The sequence below is a fragment of the Dermacentor albipictus genome, chromosome 1 (assembly GCF_038994185.2).
Source record: "Dermacentor albipictus isolate Rhodes 1998 colony chromosome 1, USDA_Dalb.pri_finalv2, whole genome shotgun sequence".
In the NCBI taxonomy this organism is placed as follows: Eukaryota; Metazoa; Arthropoda; class Arachnida; order Ixodida; family Ixodidae; genus Dermacentor; species Dermacentor albipictus.
This window is the reverse complement of record NC_091821.1, coordinates 252,401,954-252,417,619: the sequence shown is the minus strand read 5'-3', so window position 1 is coordinate 252,417,619 and position 15,666 is coordinate 252,401,954. Positions and strand designations below refer to the sequence as shown.

Genomic DNA, 15,666 nt, shown 5'->3' with positions numbered 1-15,666 from the left:
TGGTGACAGTGATCTGACAATATTTCAATACACAGTATCAACATTTCAAATATTATATTAATTCACAGCTTAATAAACTACTTTATCAAATATTTTAAATAATAATTACAAAAAAAATGGCTAGAAAAGATAGTTTTTGACTTGCCGACAGATTTGGTGAGTTGCAAGATCCAGCGTGGCCGGTGCTGGCAACCAAAGCGCTCTAGGCGGATCGGCGCTACGCTGTATCGGCGCTCTGCAGCCGACAAGTTTCGTGGGTCAGAAGGACTCGCGTTATTCGAACGAAATGCTTTATTTATATTTATTAAGTTGGGTGGCAACGTTCGTCCAAGTATGCTTCTCCATCCTGGCAGTGGGTACGTTGTATTTAACTCTTTTACTTAAAATTAACAGTAATTTTCCGGTTGGTGTAGCGGTTATATGAGCTGGTGCGTTCTTGCACGACTTTCTACGATTAAAGATATATGATCTATATTATCGCTTCGTCGTAGAGTATTGGTGCATGCTTAGATGTACTCTTACCTTGTACCCGCAACAGCAGAGTCACGCCAACTGTACTTCATTGTATTTTGATGCGTAGCTTGGTGGTGCTTGATGACGCGTCTGTCTGCCCTTCACATGAGTGAATATTCTTTTGTTGTCGTTTCAGCGGCTGGGCTATATTACCTGGCCGAGCTTGTGGAAGAGTTTACCGTTACGACTGGAAAGATCATTAGGATACTAATTCTGGTGTGTCCAGTTTTGCATTTTTGCTTTCTGTGTTCTGGCGTAAGAGTTATGACAGTGGATTTAATTTATGAATTGCTATGTTGCAGGTGACGCTCGCCATTTACATCGGGCTGTTTGTTTTTGAAGATCTTCCCACGACAATGATTGGCTGCGGCATGCTCAGCCAAGTGATGCATATGCTGGTTTTGCGCACTTTCCCTTTTTTCAACCTCTATTCTGTGCCTTTCTTGTCCGCCTCGGGTACGTGTTTTTGTACAGTACTAACAAAGCCCGCAAGGTAGTGACAGAACTAAACTAATTGCTGCACACAGGTCATTTACTATTGGGACAAAACTGCGCACTTTGTGGCAATGCTTGATTTACTACAGAAAGGTGCATTTGCATGACTGTCAACACAGAGTATATTTCAAAACAATGTACGTAGTGTGACCTACCGAAACCTTACATATTGTCACGGTACATCTTTTCACATTATGCAGCCACGTGCTCTCCAGCCTCTGAAAAACTGTACATTGACAATACTGCATGCATTTACACTAGAAACATCAGTTCAAGACCTGTGCAGTTTTGCGTCGATGAAGAAATGGGGCACAAATAGTCATGCATGCAATTCTTAATATGTAAGGAACAGCAAACACAGATTGAATGAATTGAAAGCATTTCTCAAATGTTGATCTGTTAAAGTTTCAATGTTTGCTAGAAGTCCTATATCTCAGAACTTGTTAGGCCACCTTAGCATGAGTTTCTCCTTTTGTAAGATAGCTGCCTAAAATTCTGAATTTTAATAGACTTGTGCAAGTTAAACGTTTGTGTCTGATGTGTCTGAATAGCGTCAAGTTAATAGTTTGCTTCTCTTGGCAGAAATATTGATTTCTGATTCCTTAGGGCACATTCACACCGGCGACTTGAGGATGTCGCGCGACCAAGTTGGTCGCTTTGCGACCAGTCGCAAATGGTCGCCTTTCTCGAAAAGCGACCATTTTGGGCGAGTCGCTCTCTGCGCGATTTTTCAGTTGCGCGACCGTGGTCGCAAAACTGATAAACCAATCAGCGGCGCACCGGAAGTGATCTTTCGTGTGTCTACATCCGGCCTCCTCCGGCGTCGCATTCAAATTCCGCGTAGATTCCGAGAGTTCTCGCTGTGAACGATAATCTCCGGGATTGCGACTTGCGGGTCGCGCTCAGCCGGGCTTGCCGGTGTGAACATCAGTCGCCTTCGGTCGCTTTTTGATTGCGAGTCGCAAACGGTCGCGCGACCTCCTCAAGTCGCCAGTGTGAATGTGCCCTTAGAGTTCGTGGGGCCCTATAACGTCAAACTATTCCAATTTGTTTGTATTCCAATCTCCCGATGCAAGCACCGGGTGGTGACCCACAGCGTTGTCTTAATAGCCCAATCAAACACTCTCCTCATTTGTAGGAGGTCACTTTTGTTTGCTTTAAAAACGAATAACATTGCCTGCATTGAGCTGTTTTTCTTATCTGATTGACTGACAAGAGGCGAGGAGCACACTTAAGTGGAGAGGGTTTCGATGGGGCCGAGCCTGCGCAGTGAAATTAGATAACCGAATGAGGAGGATGGTACCAGTGTCTGCCATTGGTTTGCTACACCTTACTTTGCTTTCGGTGGCTGGTTGAAAATCGTGGCGGCATGCAATGGAAGGTTAAGAATGCTGCTAAAATGAATCCTCAGCAAAGAAGAGTTCGCAGAGCAGTGTCATATACATGGCCACGCAACGTTATATGGCCACACAAGAAGCTTTATTACACGCAAATAAACCCATGCTCTCCGGGAGGTGCGTGTAGCCAGTGCCTGAGCGATCGGTGGGCAGCCATCTTCTATTCCTTTCGGAACGGGGCAGTCTCTGGCTATTCAGAAGAAAAATCATTTTTGTTCGGCATATTAATGCACCTTTAATGCGTACACGTCACTTTGACATGGTGAGTTTTTGTGATGTCGTGTGACAGACGGGCGAAGTGGGTGCAGCCCGAAAACTTTTGACCAGTAGTGGATGGCCAATGGCAAATAAGTGTTGCATCAGAAATATTGTTTCTTTTGTTCGGCCTAACCATGCATAATCAGTGTGCACATATCAGATGGGGCGTTTCCGCGGTTTTCGTGACATCGCGTGACAGACAATTTTTTTAACAATCCTGAAGGGTTGATTGTAGAATTGGAATAGAATAGTTTGGAATAGCTTTACATCATAACGCCCTTGGTTTGCACTTGCCAGTAACAAATCATTGGAATCTGCCAGTGTGCACTAAGCAAACTGATCACCCCAGTGGATGAATGCAGTGTGATTTGCTGTGGAATGACACTACAGAGTGGATGTGTAGATGCCAAATGTGTGCAAAAGTGGCTGTTGTGATGTGCATAGCAGGCAAAACTGCATGTGCCACTCTAGGAAAGCAAAGGGTATTTTGTAGTGAGGACCTGTTATCCTTTGAGACAGTAATTAATGCTGCAGCTGTCACTACCTCTTATACATGCCTTTTTGCAAAGTGCGACTCCACATTCTGTACTTGTGGCACTGTTCTTAGTCAATAACTTGTCTATGGGTTACAGCATTCCTGGCACAGTGCCAGGAACGCTGTCACCCATAGGCGCTGACGCATCCGGTGCTATTCACGCAATATCTCCCAAAAGTTTTCCCTGAGACTACAGCCCAAGCTTACAGACGATCAAACTAAACTACTTCGTAAAAATGAATTAATAAAACCTTTATGTAGAGAAAGAATGGCTGTATGGCTTGGATGGTGGTATGTAGATTGTTTAATGAAGTAACTGAGGTAATTGCAAAAAAAAAGTTTAGTTTTCTTGGAAATCCTGCAACATGCATCATTATCAGTAATAGCTCAATTATCACAAGCGAAAAAAGAAAAAGCAGAATGGAGGGCGATTTTTTGTGTCTATTTCGTACAGGGTTAAATGGACCCCAGTGTGCATTGCTGTATTGTGCCTCTATCCAGTACATCCTGTGCATTGCTGCCTGGTCTTGTAAACTTTTCATTGGCAGTGCTTAACATACTCTTGACGGTGTACCATTATAAGCACGAATCTTCCTTGTTCATCCTGTGCAAAGAGTGCAAAAAAATAAATTAAGAAAAGGAGCAGAAAGACAAGACAAATGCTTCCTCTCTATGTAATTAGTTTTAAAGAGCATGGAACATTATGCATAGGGTCAGCACCAGTCTGGTGGAGATCAAACAAAAGCCAACATTGTGTACACCAAGCAGCTGACCATGAATTTGATCTCTCCAAGCCATTTATTGTGATTTTGTGACATATTGATTCTGAGCGCGTATGTTGGAAAACAGGATGCTTAAGCATAAAAAAGTCATACTCTGGCATCATGTGTAATTAATTGTCCAATAAATACATTTCAGTCTGTCACCATCTCTCGCTTAGAAAATTACTCTGTGCAAACTGGAACTTCTAATACGCTGCACACTCAAGAAACTTGCATGGCTACGTCCAATGAGATACACAAATTGCAGTTATCATGTGCAATACCAGCTGTTTTACAGGCTGCGTTGAGGTGCTGGATGCCACACATTCTGGAGTAGCTATAGTTTGAAGGGTTATTCATGCATTTGTAATACAATTAGTGTACCTAACTTTGAATATTTATTTCCTTTCTAGCTCTTGTCATCCTGAACCACTACCTCGCATTCAACTACTTTTCTAACAAAGCCTATACTTTGAGTGAGGCAAGTGTTATTTAAAATTTGTTGTTAGCATAGTCAAATTGTGCCTCCTAGCGGATACTGTACTAATGGTCATTGTGTATGCAGGTTCTTGCATACTTCACCCTTTGCCTGTGGCTGGTGCCATTTGCATTTGTGGTCTCGCTTAATGCCAATGACAGCGTCCTCCCGACCCTTGCAGAACGGAGGCCACTTCTCAGTGGTATGTATGTTGTAAATTTTATTAATAAATTCAAGCATGAGGCATGAAGCTAAATGAAAAGCACTTTTGCAAGACCATAAAGGTGAATGTGGATTGAAGCATAGTTTTTTTTATCATATATGTAGTTGTGATGCTGGTAATTTGGTGTATCTTTGACCAAGCCTGGTATGCTACTGAGAGCGACGGCTGTTTGACTAGCAGTTTTCCGTGATGGACATTAACTCTGTAATGCCCACGCACAGTTCTGCACCAGGAAAAATTAGAACAAATTGTTCACCTTGATTTCTTGCCATGGAAAGTACATTTTTTTTACGAGAAAAGGTGAAATGTTATATGAGGTATAATTTAATTAGTTTTGCAATTATGTAATAGGTAATTGATTTGTTAAACTATCCCTGGCTGGAACTTAATAATGGCTTATCCAAAACACAACTTCTAACTTTCCGTTAAGTTAGCTGCACATAAATAAGCATTATGAGACATCGAATTGAGTGTAGCGTATATGTTATGTTGGGCATTATAGTGTTCAAATCAACCGATCAATCAACTCCTTGTCATGCCTCGGCTGCCATGACTGCTGAACAAGAGGTGGCAAGTTCGATACCCAGCCACTGCAGCTTCATTCTGGTTAAAGATGTATGCACAAACACATATATACTCGGGTCTTGGTACATGTAACAAACCCCGAGCGTTATCCTAGAGCCAACAGCCCAGTTATTGCTTTGAGGTTTCAAGCAGTCAGTATAAATAAAAATTTAAAAGTTAGTGTGTTTAGCTCCATTATTTCAGCTGATAAGTGTGGATGTTGAGCAAAAAAGAAAGATGAGTATCTCAGAATTTACTGTGTGCTTCACACTAGCTTTTTGGTTTGTGGCCATGAGAATTTGACACAGCGGACTACAAGTGAAAGAAGGCAACAAGTAAATGACATGTTAGGAGTTGTCGTGCAAGGCATGTAACTGTTTAGGGTGTTTCACCTGAAGAGTGTTTAACATAAAGGCTTTCAGCCTTTAGGTACATAATGCTGGCTTGCGATAGCTGTTAGTGCGATTTTGTCGTGCTTTTGTAATTTCTGATGCCCCATAACTAGTACTGCGCATGCCCCAGTGCATTGAATGTGAATCATGTTAATTCATAGCAATAAACTGTTGTGTCACTGCATGCCATGTGCTGAATGCTGATGATAATCATACTGCAGACAAAATGTCCATGAATTTATCAAAAACTCACACGGGTGTTTAACCAAAGCATTTATCTGCTATATGAATTTATTGCCCCAATTGGAACCCATCTTGATTGTGAGTGGTAAATAATTAATATTCAAGCATGTGCGCTAAATTCAAACAAGTACTTCCTCTCATCATACCTCCTATAATGGTTTATGTCAAAGTGCTGCTCTGCACACCCTCTTTCGCCGAAAGACATAAATGTTGAGGTGGGCTTATATAAATTAGGTTTAAAATAATAGGAAAAGAACTACACCCTGCTCGCTGAATTTATTAAATGTACCTTAAATTGCATATAAGGAGACATTTTGGGGGTTTGCGTGCATCACTTGGACACTGAACACATGCCATAAATTGATTGAGTAGCTAGGTGCAAATAGTCACATAATCTGCTATTTTACTAATGTTATATTTGAGAATTTACTATTCGAAATAGTAAAATATTCATTGCTGAACAAACAAATGGAAGAATTCAATTATGCATAATAGTTGCCAAGCATTGCGTAAACATGTCTCGCATGAGGCAGTCTACGAATTTGCTGTCTCTATTCAGCCTTTTATCATTTGGCCTATCCCAACATGTTTGGATTGCTTCATAACAGTGTACGGTGCTATAGTATTATCCTTAGCTCTGTCAGTGACCACCATATGTACTATTTAGTAAAGCAATGAACGGGGCTAGTTGGCGGGTGTTCATGATTGTGTTGCGCTTAGTATTGCACTGACGAAAGGACTAAAGAACAAACATAAAATAACAAAAAGTGGGCATACGTAGCGCATTTGTGCCATGTACATCCACTTTTTGCTATTTTATGTTTGTTCTATGATCATCCTGTCAGTGCAATACTAAGCACAACAAAATAATGATTTATATACTACATGCACTGGCGATCTGCTGTTTTTTTTTTTTCATAACTGTGATTGTCGTCGTGCATCAGAAATAATCTTCCTTTCCTTTTTTTCTCATTTGAAATGCTCAACAAATATTCAGTCTCGTGCGCTGATTGTTAATGTGCAATTAGTCTTTTTTTCTAAGCCAAATAAAAAAAAATTTTCGTGTGTGTGTGTTAAGATGTACAGAAAGAATGTACTGCGGTAAGAGAGCTTAAGTTAAGCAAGTATGTTTCTTAATGTCCAAAGAGTGCAACTTAGCATTTTAATGTATGATTCTCTAGTTTAGACAAAGTTATGAAAGTCTAAATAAGCAAAATTGCAAGTGTGAATTTTTGTTGATTTCTAGAAAATTTCAAAATGTTGCCATGTTCTGAAACGCGATATCATAGTGGTTCTGCACCCTATGGTTCTAGCATTCAGGCAAAAAAGAAATTAATTGAATGAGTAGCAGGGACAGTGCCGCTCTTTAAATTTCCAACTTGCAAAATTAATTTTATTAGAAAAATGCAAAGAACTGAATAGAGTGGCAAAATATAGTTTTCAAGCTACAAAACCAGGTGGATTTTTCCTGAAGCAGCATTGAAGGCTTTTTCTATGCAGGAAAGGAAGCCAGCATGGTGCTCTTTCAAACGAGACCAAGATAGCCTGGCTCTGATGAGTAGTTGTGGCATGGCGAACAGCACAAAATGGGTCATTTTCAGGGCTTCATGGGTGAAACTGAGTATTTTGTAGGATAAATGCAGCATTTTTTTCTTAATGAGATGCCATCTTGAGCTAGTTTTTTTGCCGCCAGGTGTGCCACAATACAACCTTTGTCCGTAAAGTTTCGAGACTGATTTATTTTCTTCTCTAAAAATTATTCCCCAAAACAAATGTTGGTGCGTATGTGTAGTGCCATCTTTTCGAGATAACGTGAGCTGTTTATGTTAATTGCTGTTGTAGCCGCTAGATGGCACTACATGTAGAAAAATAAGTTGTCACTAGTCATCTGCGCATTTTACTATGAGTGAATGTGGAGAGATGGACGGCCACCTCGAACAGCGTGTAAACATAAAATTCTTTGTGAAGCCTGGCAAGACAGCCACACAGACGTATGAGCTCCTTCGTGACACTTACGGCAACGAGACATTAGGCTGTTTTAGCAGAGCGTTTTTGACGGTCCGCTCCGCTCAGCGGGCTAGCGGAAGCGCAAGTGCGCATGCGCGACCCGTTCAGCAGTGAGCGGGCGAGCGGACGGGAGCCCCCTCTCCGCTAGAAAGCTTTCTCAGCGGAGCGCGGCGAGCGCGTCAAGCGGGTCTAGCGAAGCAAAATGGCTGCCCCCAGTGCTGCTGGCCCGTCCACGAGGTCGTTTGAATCGGGATTTGTAAAGCGCAAACCTAGAGTACACTTTAGGAGACACGAAGATCTTCTTCTATTCGGGAGGTTGTGGCCATGAACCCGTTTCAGAACCATGCCATGTGTGCGCGTTTGTTTATGCGGACCACGTTTTAGGTGTAATGAAAGAGCAAAAAACCTTGTCTTGGCTACAACACAGCACAACGGCTTTGTTAATGTAAGGATTATATATATAAAAATGAAAATGCAATGTATTGCGTGAAATGCCTTCATACACTTGAGCAATTCCAAATATATTATTTTATTGCGGCGATTCTTACAACTTGAATATTATGTTCATAGCGGTTTTACCTTCTGCGGCAAGGTGGCGCGTCAGGCAAGCACATGCCTTTCGGACGCAGCCGGGCGCTCCGCTAAAACTGATTCTTCGTCGCCGCTCCGCTAACTGTGAGCGGGTACGCGAGAGCGGACCGGACCGTCAAAAACGTTCTGCTAAAACACTCTATTATCGCGGGCGCGAGTTTTCGAGTGGCACAAGAGGTTCGTTTTGGGGAGAACGTCGGTGGAAGACGACACAAGGCAGGGGCGCCCTGCAACCTCACGGAATGAAAACAATGTTACTCGGATCAGAGAGATCGTATGGCAAGACCGCACCATTACAGTCCACATGCTGTCAGGTGCTTTCAACGTTAGTAAGACAACATTCCACCAAATTTTGCGTGAGAACTTGGGGAAACGAAAGCTGAATGCCAGACTTGTGCCACACTCCCTCACACAGGACCAGAAGGACACGCAGGCATCATTGAGTGCTGATTTGCTCTCCAAGGCAGAGAAGGATGCCACATTCGTCGACAGCATCATTGCTGAAGATGAAACATGGTGTTTTCAATACAATCCTCAAACAAAGAGGCAGAGCGCCGAATGGCTGTCCACAAGCTCTCCGGCGTCGAGAAAGGTGCGATGACAGACGACCAAAACAAAGACGATGCTGATAGTTTTTTTTTCGGTGCCAGAGGTGTCATACACCACGAGTTCGTCTCACAAGGGCAGACGATGAATCGGGAGTTTTATATCCACGTGCTCCAACACATGCGTGATGCACTGCGCCACCGTTGCCCTAACTTATGGGCATCTGGGCAATGGAGCCTTCTCCATGATAACGCAAAGCCGCACACTGCTCTCACCGTGACAAAATTTCTTGCCAAGCACAGCATTACTGTACTTCCCCATCCACCATACTCGCCTGACCTCTCCCCATGCGATTTTCTTCCTGTTTCCTCGTGTGAAGAGAGCCCTATATGATAGCTGGATGGGAAGTGTGGAGGCCATTCAAGACACCACGACAAAGGAGCTGACAGCCCTGCCAAAAGAAGCGTTTTCCAACTTTTTCCAAGACCTCAAGGAGCGTTGGAAGCTGTGTATCGGCTGCAAGGGAGACTATTTCAAAGGGGTGCTGCACAAATGATTTCAATGTTAAATGCACTTTTTGTAATGGACTCAGTCTCGGAACTTTAAGAACAAAGGTTGTATGTAGCGTAGACCAGAAAAACAACAGATCAAAACTATATTTTTTATGCTTTCTTTTGTCTTCAAGACCCACATCTCCCCCTAAACATTGTGCAACACATTGTGTCTAAGAATGCTAATCAAATTATGAATTTCACTATTTGAATACCCCTACGATTGAGCAATCGTGCTACATTGTACAGAATATAGGACACAGCTTTTCTGCTTCTTGTGCAACACATTAAGTCTATGAATGCTACGTGCAATTTTTGCTGACATGCCATGCATAGTGCAACATGACCCACGGAACTTCATTCAAAGAAACTTTTCTTCACATCCATCATTATTTAGTTGGCTGGTAGCATCATTTGTCATTGCAATGCAGTCAGAAGATTGAATGTTGCCATTACATGGTATCTGTAGCATTGTACACCTCATACTGTAACCTAAACAGATAGCTTGCCACACCCACCGCTGTCGTATATACATGCAGTGCAAAACAAAAGGTGGAGTGATGATGATGATACCTGAAATCATTTTTTTCGCTGTTCATATTTTAGTGATCATATTCATCGACACATATTGAAAGCGGGAAATCGGTCATCCACCTGACTGGCACGAAGCTACAAAGGAAACCCGTACAGGTTTCTCAGAAAGAAAGTTTCTCAGTTAAAGAAATTAATCCTGGTCCGGGATGTGTTTCACCACATTCTTTCAGTTCCCAATTTCAGTTGGATACTAGTATTGCTATGCCTTGTGCATTCACCATCCCATTTGTAGTGGTTAAAGGGACACTAAAGAGAAAATTAAGCTAAACTGTATTAGTAAAGTATGCTTCTACAATACCAAAAAAAGCCACTCCCCATGAGAGGATGCTTGGTAAACTAGAAAAGACGCAAGGGCAAAAGGCAGGTGGGGACATTGCCTTGAAGATCTCGCACCAGCTCACTGTGATGTCATGGATCTCAATGGTGTCTGCTTAAGTGGACACTAAAGGCTAATACTAGGTCGATGTGGACTGTTTAAATACCACTCCATAAACCTCACAACGCTTGTTTTGTGCCAAGAAAAGACTTAGTTTACGAGAAACTTGCATCTGAAGGGTCTGAATATCTTTTTCAAATTTGAAATCTCCCACCACCGAGGGAGTGGTGGCATTGCATACGCCATCACCGCCCTTTGCTGCCATCAGTGTGTTAAACGGCGTTTGACAAATGGCGGTACCAAGCCAACGCAGATAAAGTGAGAGCAGCAGATTTGCAGCTGCTTTTTGGCCATGTGGTGTAGACTTTTCGGGCATCCTGCAGCTTCACATGGAAGTTGAATTCTCTGCTACTTGCAGTTTGTGCGAGTTTCGCAAGCCAGCAAAGTCGGCGCAGCCTTACGCGACAACAAAACTACTGAAATGCGAAAGTGTGGGCGGTGCAGAGCCGAGCGAAAACGAAAACTTTCGACCGCTCGCGTCATTGTCAAGGGTAATTCCAATGAGTTCATTTTTCTAAAAGTTAAATAGAATTGGACAAGCAGCATTTTATTTCGTCTTATAATACAATACAAGGATGATTTTTGCAACGAGCAGTTGAGTACAAGTGATAAAATTTAACTGAGGAGTGCTTTCATCATCAGGCAAGTGTTTGAAAGTCCTGGAGAAGTCTCTAATCATGTCCTGCATTTATCTCAATTTCCCGAGTATTAAGGCTCTCTTCTCGATAATATTGACGCCTTAGAGATTCTCGAACACTAATCTATCACTTTCGCTTGACTTAATATTTGCCTTTAGTGCCCTTTAAGCCTAGTTAGTTTTTCTCAACAAAAAAAGACTACACCGTGTTGTCAAATTTCTTTAGAACTTTTGAGTTCTAGAAAACTCAAGGTTTGAACATATCGAGTTTGATAACTCTTACTGCACCACAAGGCCCAAATACAAGAAAATACTTCGAAATTTCTTGACATCGTGCTGTGGCACCAGCACTGGAGTAACACCGGATTTTTTTTTTTTTTTTTTAGAGAAAGTTTGGTCGACATTTCTCGCTTTATTAATCTACCTCTTACAGCGAAGTGAACTAATATGGAGTTTTGAAAGAATACCTCTAGAGTCCGAACTGGCTTAGTGTTTTCTTTAGTTCCCCCTTAATAAGCATTTAGCAAGGTATAATAATGTGTACATTTACTGGAATTGGACATCATGTCCTCATTAAACTGATTTTCTAAGTTACTGTGCTTCCATTGTAGCGAGCGCATTCAAGGGAGAAGTTGGCTTGAAGACGTAGCTTCCATCCCGGCCATGGTGGCCGCAGCTTGACGCAGGCAAAATGCAAAAATGCAAAAATGCTTGTGTACTTAGATTTAGGTGCTCATTTAAGAAGCCCAGGTGGTATAAATTATTCCAGATCTTCCACCACGACATGCCTCATAATCAAATCTTGGTTTTGGCACGTAAAACCTCATTATTTATTTTAATTTCTTCAAGGGAAAAGTTGTGCAGTAGGAACCGAATGTTCGTGTAAAAAAACTTCTGTTTCATATTTACACTAAAAGCATGTTGTGTTTGCATTGTTTTCTAGATGACAATGATGTTGTCTCAAACTACTTCTCTCAGCGAAACAAGCGCTACAACTTGCTCTCATTCTTCAACAAGGCCAAAGAGTCCATCTTGCCTCAGCGTGTCAAGAAAGTGTTTTGAACATCCCGGTAATGAGGCTGAGTGTTCTTCACCTGTGTCCTCCATTGAGACATGCAGAGTGATCTTTATGTAAATATGCACATCAAGACTGTTGGTATTTGTGCCTGTGTGTGTGCAGCTTTTATTTGTAAGTAGGAAAATAAAACCCTGACAGTGACTGCTTTTGCACATCTTTCTTTATTGGTAGACCATGGAAAACATGTATAGCAGTGAACAGCCTGACTCTACTTTGTCGTCATATGGCAAAGTTATAATCCAGTCTTTACAAGTGTTGCTAGTAGATGGGATAGATGCTGCAATTCCCAAGTGTGTAATTAAGCTGGCCTTTCATTTGCAGTCGATGTTTTTGCTTTCCTGAACAGCCTGGAAACTGAAAAGAGAAGAACATGATTAAGTGAGGGATGCGATGTATCAGCATGCATCAATACAACAAAAGGGGCTACAGCTGGCACACACAAGGGTGAAGAGCACCACGGTACATTTTTTGTTCATGATAATGGTTGCCGGAGAAAAGGGAACAGCAAAACAGGATTGTGTTTGCCCTGTGCTAACAATTCTTGCAGCTGTGCATTGTCCAATTGTACACATGGCAGTACAGGAGAGCTGTTTTTCAGTTGGCAGCTTGCATGAGGTTCTTTAATTCCATCTGTTGTGAGCCATTCGGCATACAGAAAGGACGCAGTACATGCATACCTTTTTCACTGCAAAGGTACAAGGTTAATATGATATTCTGCTGATTCCATCTTATTAAAGGGACACTAAAGCGAAACTATAAATCAGTTTAGACTAATGAAGCATTGTTTGAGAACCATGCAGGCAGTCATATAAAAAAAAATAGTCTGATTATTAGATGAGAAAATGAAGGTCTAAGTATCAGTATTTGAATTTCGCGCCGAAACCCCAGTGCCGGTACGTCAGCGTGACGTCCGGGATTCCAATGTATGTTTTCGCATTTGGGCCGCGTTGGCTGAATAAAGGTTCCCGAAACTTGCCATGTTTAATATTTGGTTCCTTTAGAACACGATGTATTCAATCTGTACCGCTATATATAATTAGTAGGCCCTAGAAGATGCCATCAAAATCCAAGACGTCACAGCCCCCAGGTGCGGGAACGTAAGTAGGCGTCGCCACCCATATCTCGTTCTTGAGCTTTTTCTGGCTTACCAAACGTCTTATCGTTGTAAGAGTGGTGTTTTTGGTGTTGTAGCACTGTAACTTACTGATGCAGAAGAAATCATTTTTCACTTTTGTGTCCCTTGAACTTTCAAATTCAGAAATGAAGCCCAACTATGAGGAAATCTGTGCCTGTCAGTCACAACTGCACTTGCTCTTAACTTTCGCTTTCTTTTTACCTTATTTCACTGTTGCAACTGGGGCATCATGACCAAATTAAGCCAGCTCTAAAGTGCTTAGAAAAGCAACGATAGTATTCTACAGATCATGCAATCCCTGGCTCCATGCTTATATCAGCTTTCTGTTGCTCAGCGTGAAGTTTCACTTTCAAGAAAGCGAAAGCACTCGAAATGGCTTCAAGACTCGAACAATTCAAAACGTAAGTCTTCAATTTTACCCCAGAAGTGTGTATCTTGGGGACCTTTAGCTGAGGGCACATAATACGACGCAGTGTTCGATACGATGTGCGGCACATCTCATAGATGGCTGCAGCGACTATGAGAAAGCTAGTGGAACCTAACTGATGCGCTGGATTGAACGCATAATGGCTGATGCAGACACACGGAACGTATTTTCGGCGTTGCGTCGCCCAGTGTCTGCACGTACCTTTTTCGCCGGCAACCATTCTCATGAACGAAAAATGTACCGTGGGGTGTCTACTGTGTCAGGTAACTACATGGTACGCCTAGGCCGAACGCGCCGACGGCGGGCGACACCATGCTGAAAATAGGCCTAATGCGTAGCGGAGCTCCAGAAGCGCCCGAGAGTGCCTATAACGCATTTCAATTTGCAACATAAGCGGCGATTATCCCCTTTCTTTCTCGTTTCAATAGAGGTAATTAGCCTCGTTTTACAGGAAATAAGACTGTTTCTGTGCAGTGAGAGCTGAAACTTACAGGCTTTCCTAAGGAGGGGCAGGACGACGTAAAGCAGGAAAGTCAAAGTGAGAACAATCATGACGAGTTGGGCCGCTGGTCAAGGCTGGCGTACCATGAGGTGGAGGTCGTTATATACACTTTTTGCGTGGAGACCTGAAGCCCGATGACAGGTGCGAGCAGTAGAAGCATTTGTAGCAGCGTCGGTGTCAAAATTGATCGTCGCCATGGTTAGTACGCTGGCTGAATGCCTTGCACTGTGCAGATTTGTTGTAAGAAAAGTTAACAGTGAACTTCGGACATCTTCGGGTTCCAGCGTGAGAAAATACAACTGCGGATTTTGTAGAGATGCAGATCAGGCTTCGCTGGGTCTGCATCGGCAGCCTTTAAATTTTTCTATGCACATGGCCGCGGTGGACACCGGCAGAGCTGATGATGCTGATAATCTTAGTAACTGAGGCCCACTGCGGGACATCGGTTAAGAATCGAGCGGCATGCATTTGTAAAGTCTTCAATTTAAAACATATCTAGGACATTAGCAGCAGGAACTAAAATAAAATTAGAATGGAAAATATGACAAGTATCGTGAGATCTAGACCGATAAGATTAAGCACATACTGATTTGTCAGTATAGTAACTCTATGCTGATTTGCTATAGACTTCAGACTCTTCCCAGGCGGCGCTGCGGAAAAACCCGTCACCAGTGCCCCCATCGCAGCCTTGGCGCGAACTGGGTAGTGCAAGGAGAGCTGTCCGCAAGCGAAGGTGCATATGCCACAATGGACCCTTCTCTTTCGTTTGTGTTGAGGCACAGTTTCCTAAAATTCAAGGACATGGAAAGCTTCTTCCGCCCATCCACGCTTCGGAAAGGAAACTCAGCAGGGCGAAGTACGTGTACAATATAAAATAAAGTCTCAAGTGTTATTTCGCCGTGCTGCAACTCGCAAATACAGAGAGCATCAGGTTTGTCTATAGGCATATCAGCATAAAAATCTAAGCATTTCAAATTGGTTCGTATTGAATATGTCCTCAACATAAGACTTAAGTATCTCCTATATTTTTATGTATTTTATCGTAATGTTTTGTCTCGCAATTATTTACAGAGAGTAAATCCCTTCATAGCATTTTCCAGGGCAGCAAACAGAAAACGTTTTCCAAGGCAGCAAACAGCGTGCGATCATAACGAAAGTAACCTTCCTACAGTGCCTACGCGCTGCATCTTTTATGCGAAGCATATTACGAGGGCTCAACCCAGCTCCTCAGGCGCGGCGGTGACCATGAAATCACGTGACACCGTGACGTCACGACAGAGGAGAAGTGGCTTTGGCTCAACTC

The 15,666-nt window shown here is 42.5% G+C and overlaps 1 protein-coding gene and 1 long non-coding RNA gene across 2 annotated transcripts; one reads left to right on the top strand and one right to left on the bottom strand.

Annotated features, from left to right (window-relative positions):
* The first annotated feature begins 189 nt into the window (after positions 1-189).
* LOC135901097 (protein TEX261) lies at positions 190-12,440 on the top strand. The gene is made up of 6 exons (XM_065430779.1): positions 190-356; positions 650-729; positions 816-969; positions 4,373-4,440; positions 4,525-4,639; positions 12,165-12,440. The coding sequence occupies exons 1-6, from the start codon at positions 287-289 to the stop codon at positions 12,281-12,283; spliced, it is 606 nt and encodes a 201-aa protein (XP_065286851.1). The 5' UTR covers positions 190-286; the 3' UTR covers positions 12,284-12,440.
* A 1-nt stretch (position 12,441) lies between these two features.
* Positions 12,442-14,856, bottom strand: LOC135901109 (uncharacterized). The gene is made up of 2 exons (XR_010564020.1): positions 14,353-14,856; positions 12,442-12,653 (listed from the first exon to the last, which is right to left on the bottom strand). It is a non-coding gene; the product is annotated as an uncharacterized lncRNA (long non-coding RNA).
* Positions 14,857-15,666: the final 810 nt, after the last annotated feature.

What these genes read in the sequence shown, in the direction of transcription:
- LOC135901097 (XM_065430779.1), top strand. Translation starts at nt 287, where the DNA reads ATGCTTTATTTATATTTATTAAGTTGGGTGGCAACGTTCGTCCAAGTA. An exon ending in TCATTAGGATACTAATTCTG is followed by an intron (nt 730 to 815) that starts GTGTGTCCAGTT and finishes GCTATGTTGCAG; the next exon opens with GTGACGCTCGCCATTTACAT. An exon ending in GCCTTTCTTGTCCGCCTCGG is followed by an intron (nt 970 to 4,372) that starts GTACGTGTTTTT and finishes TTTCCTTTCTAG; the next exon opens with CTCTTGTCATCCTGAACCAC.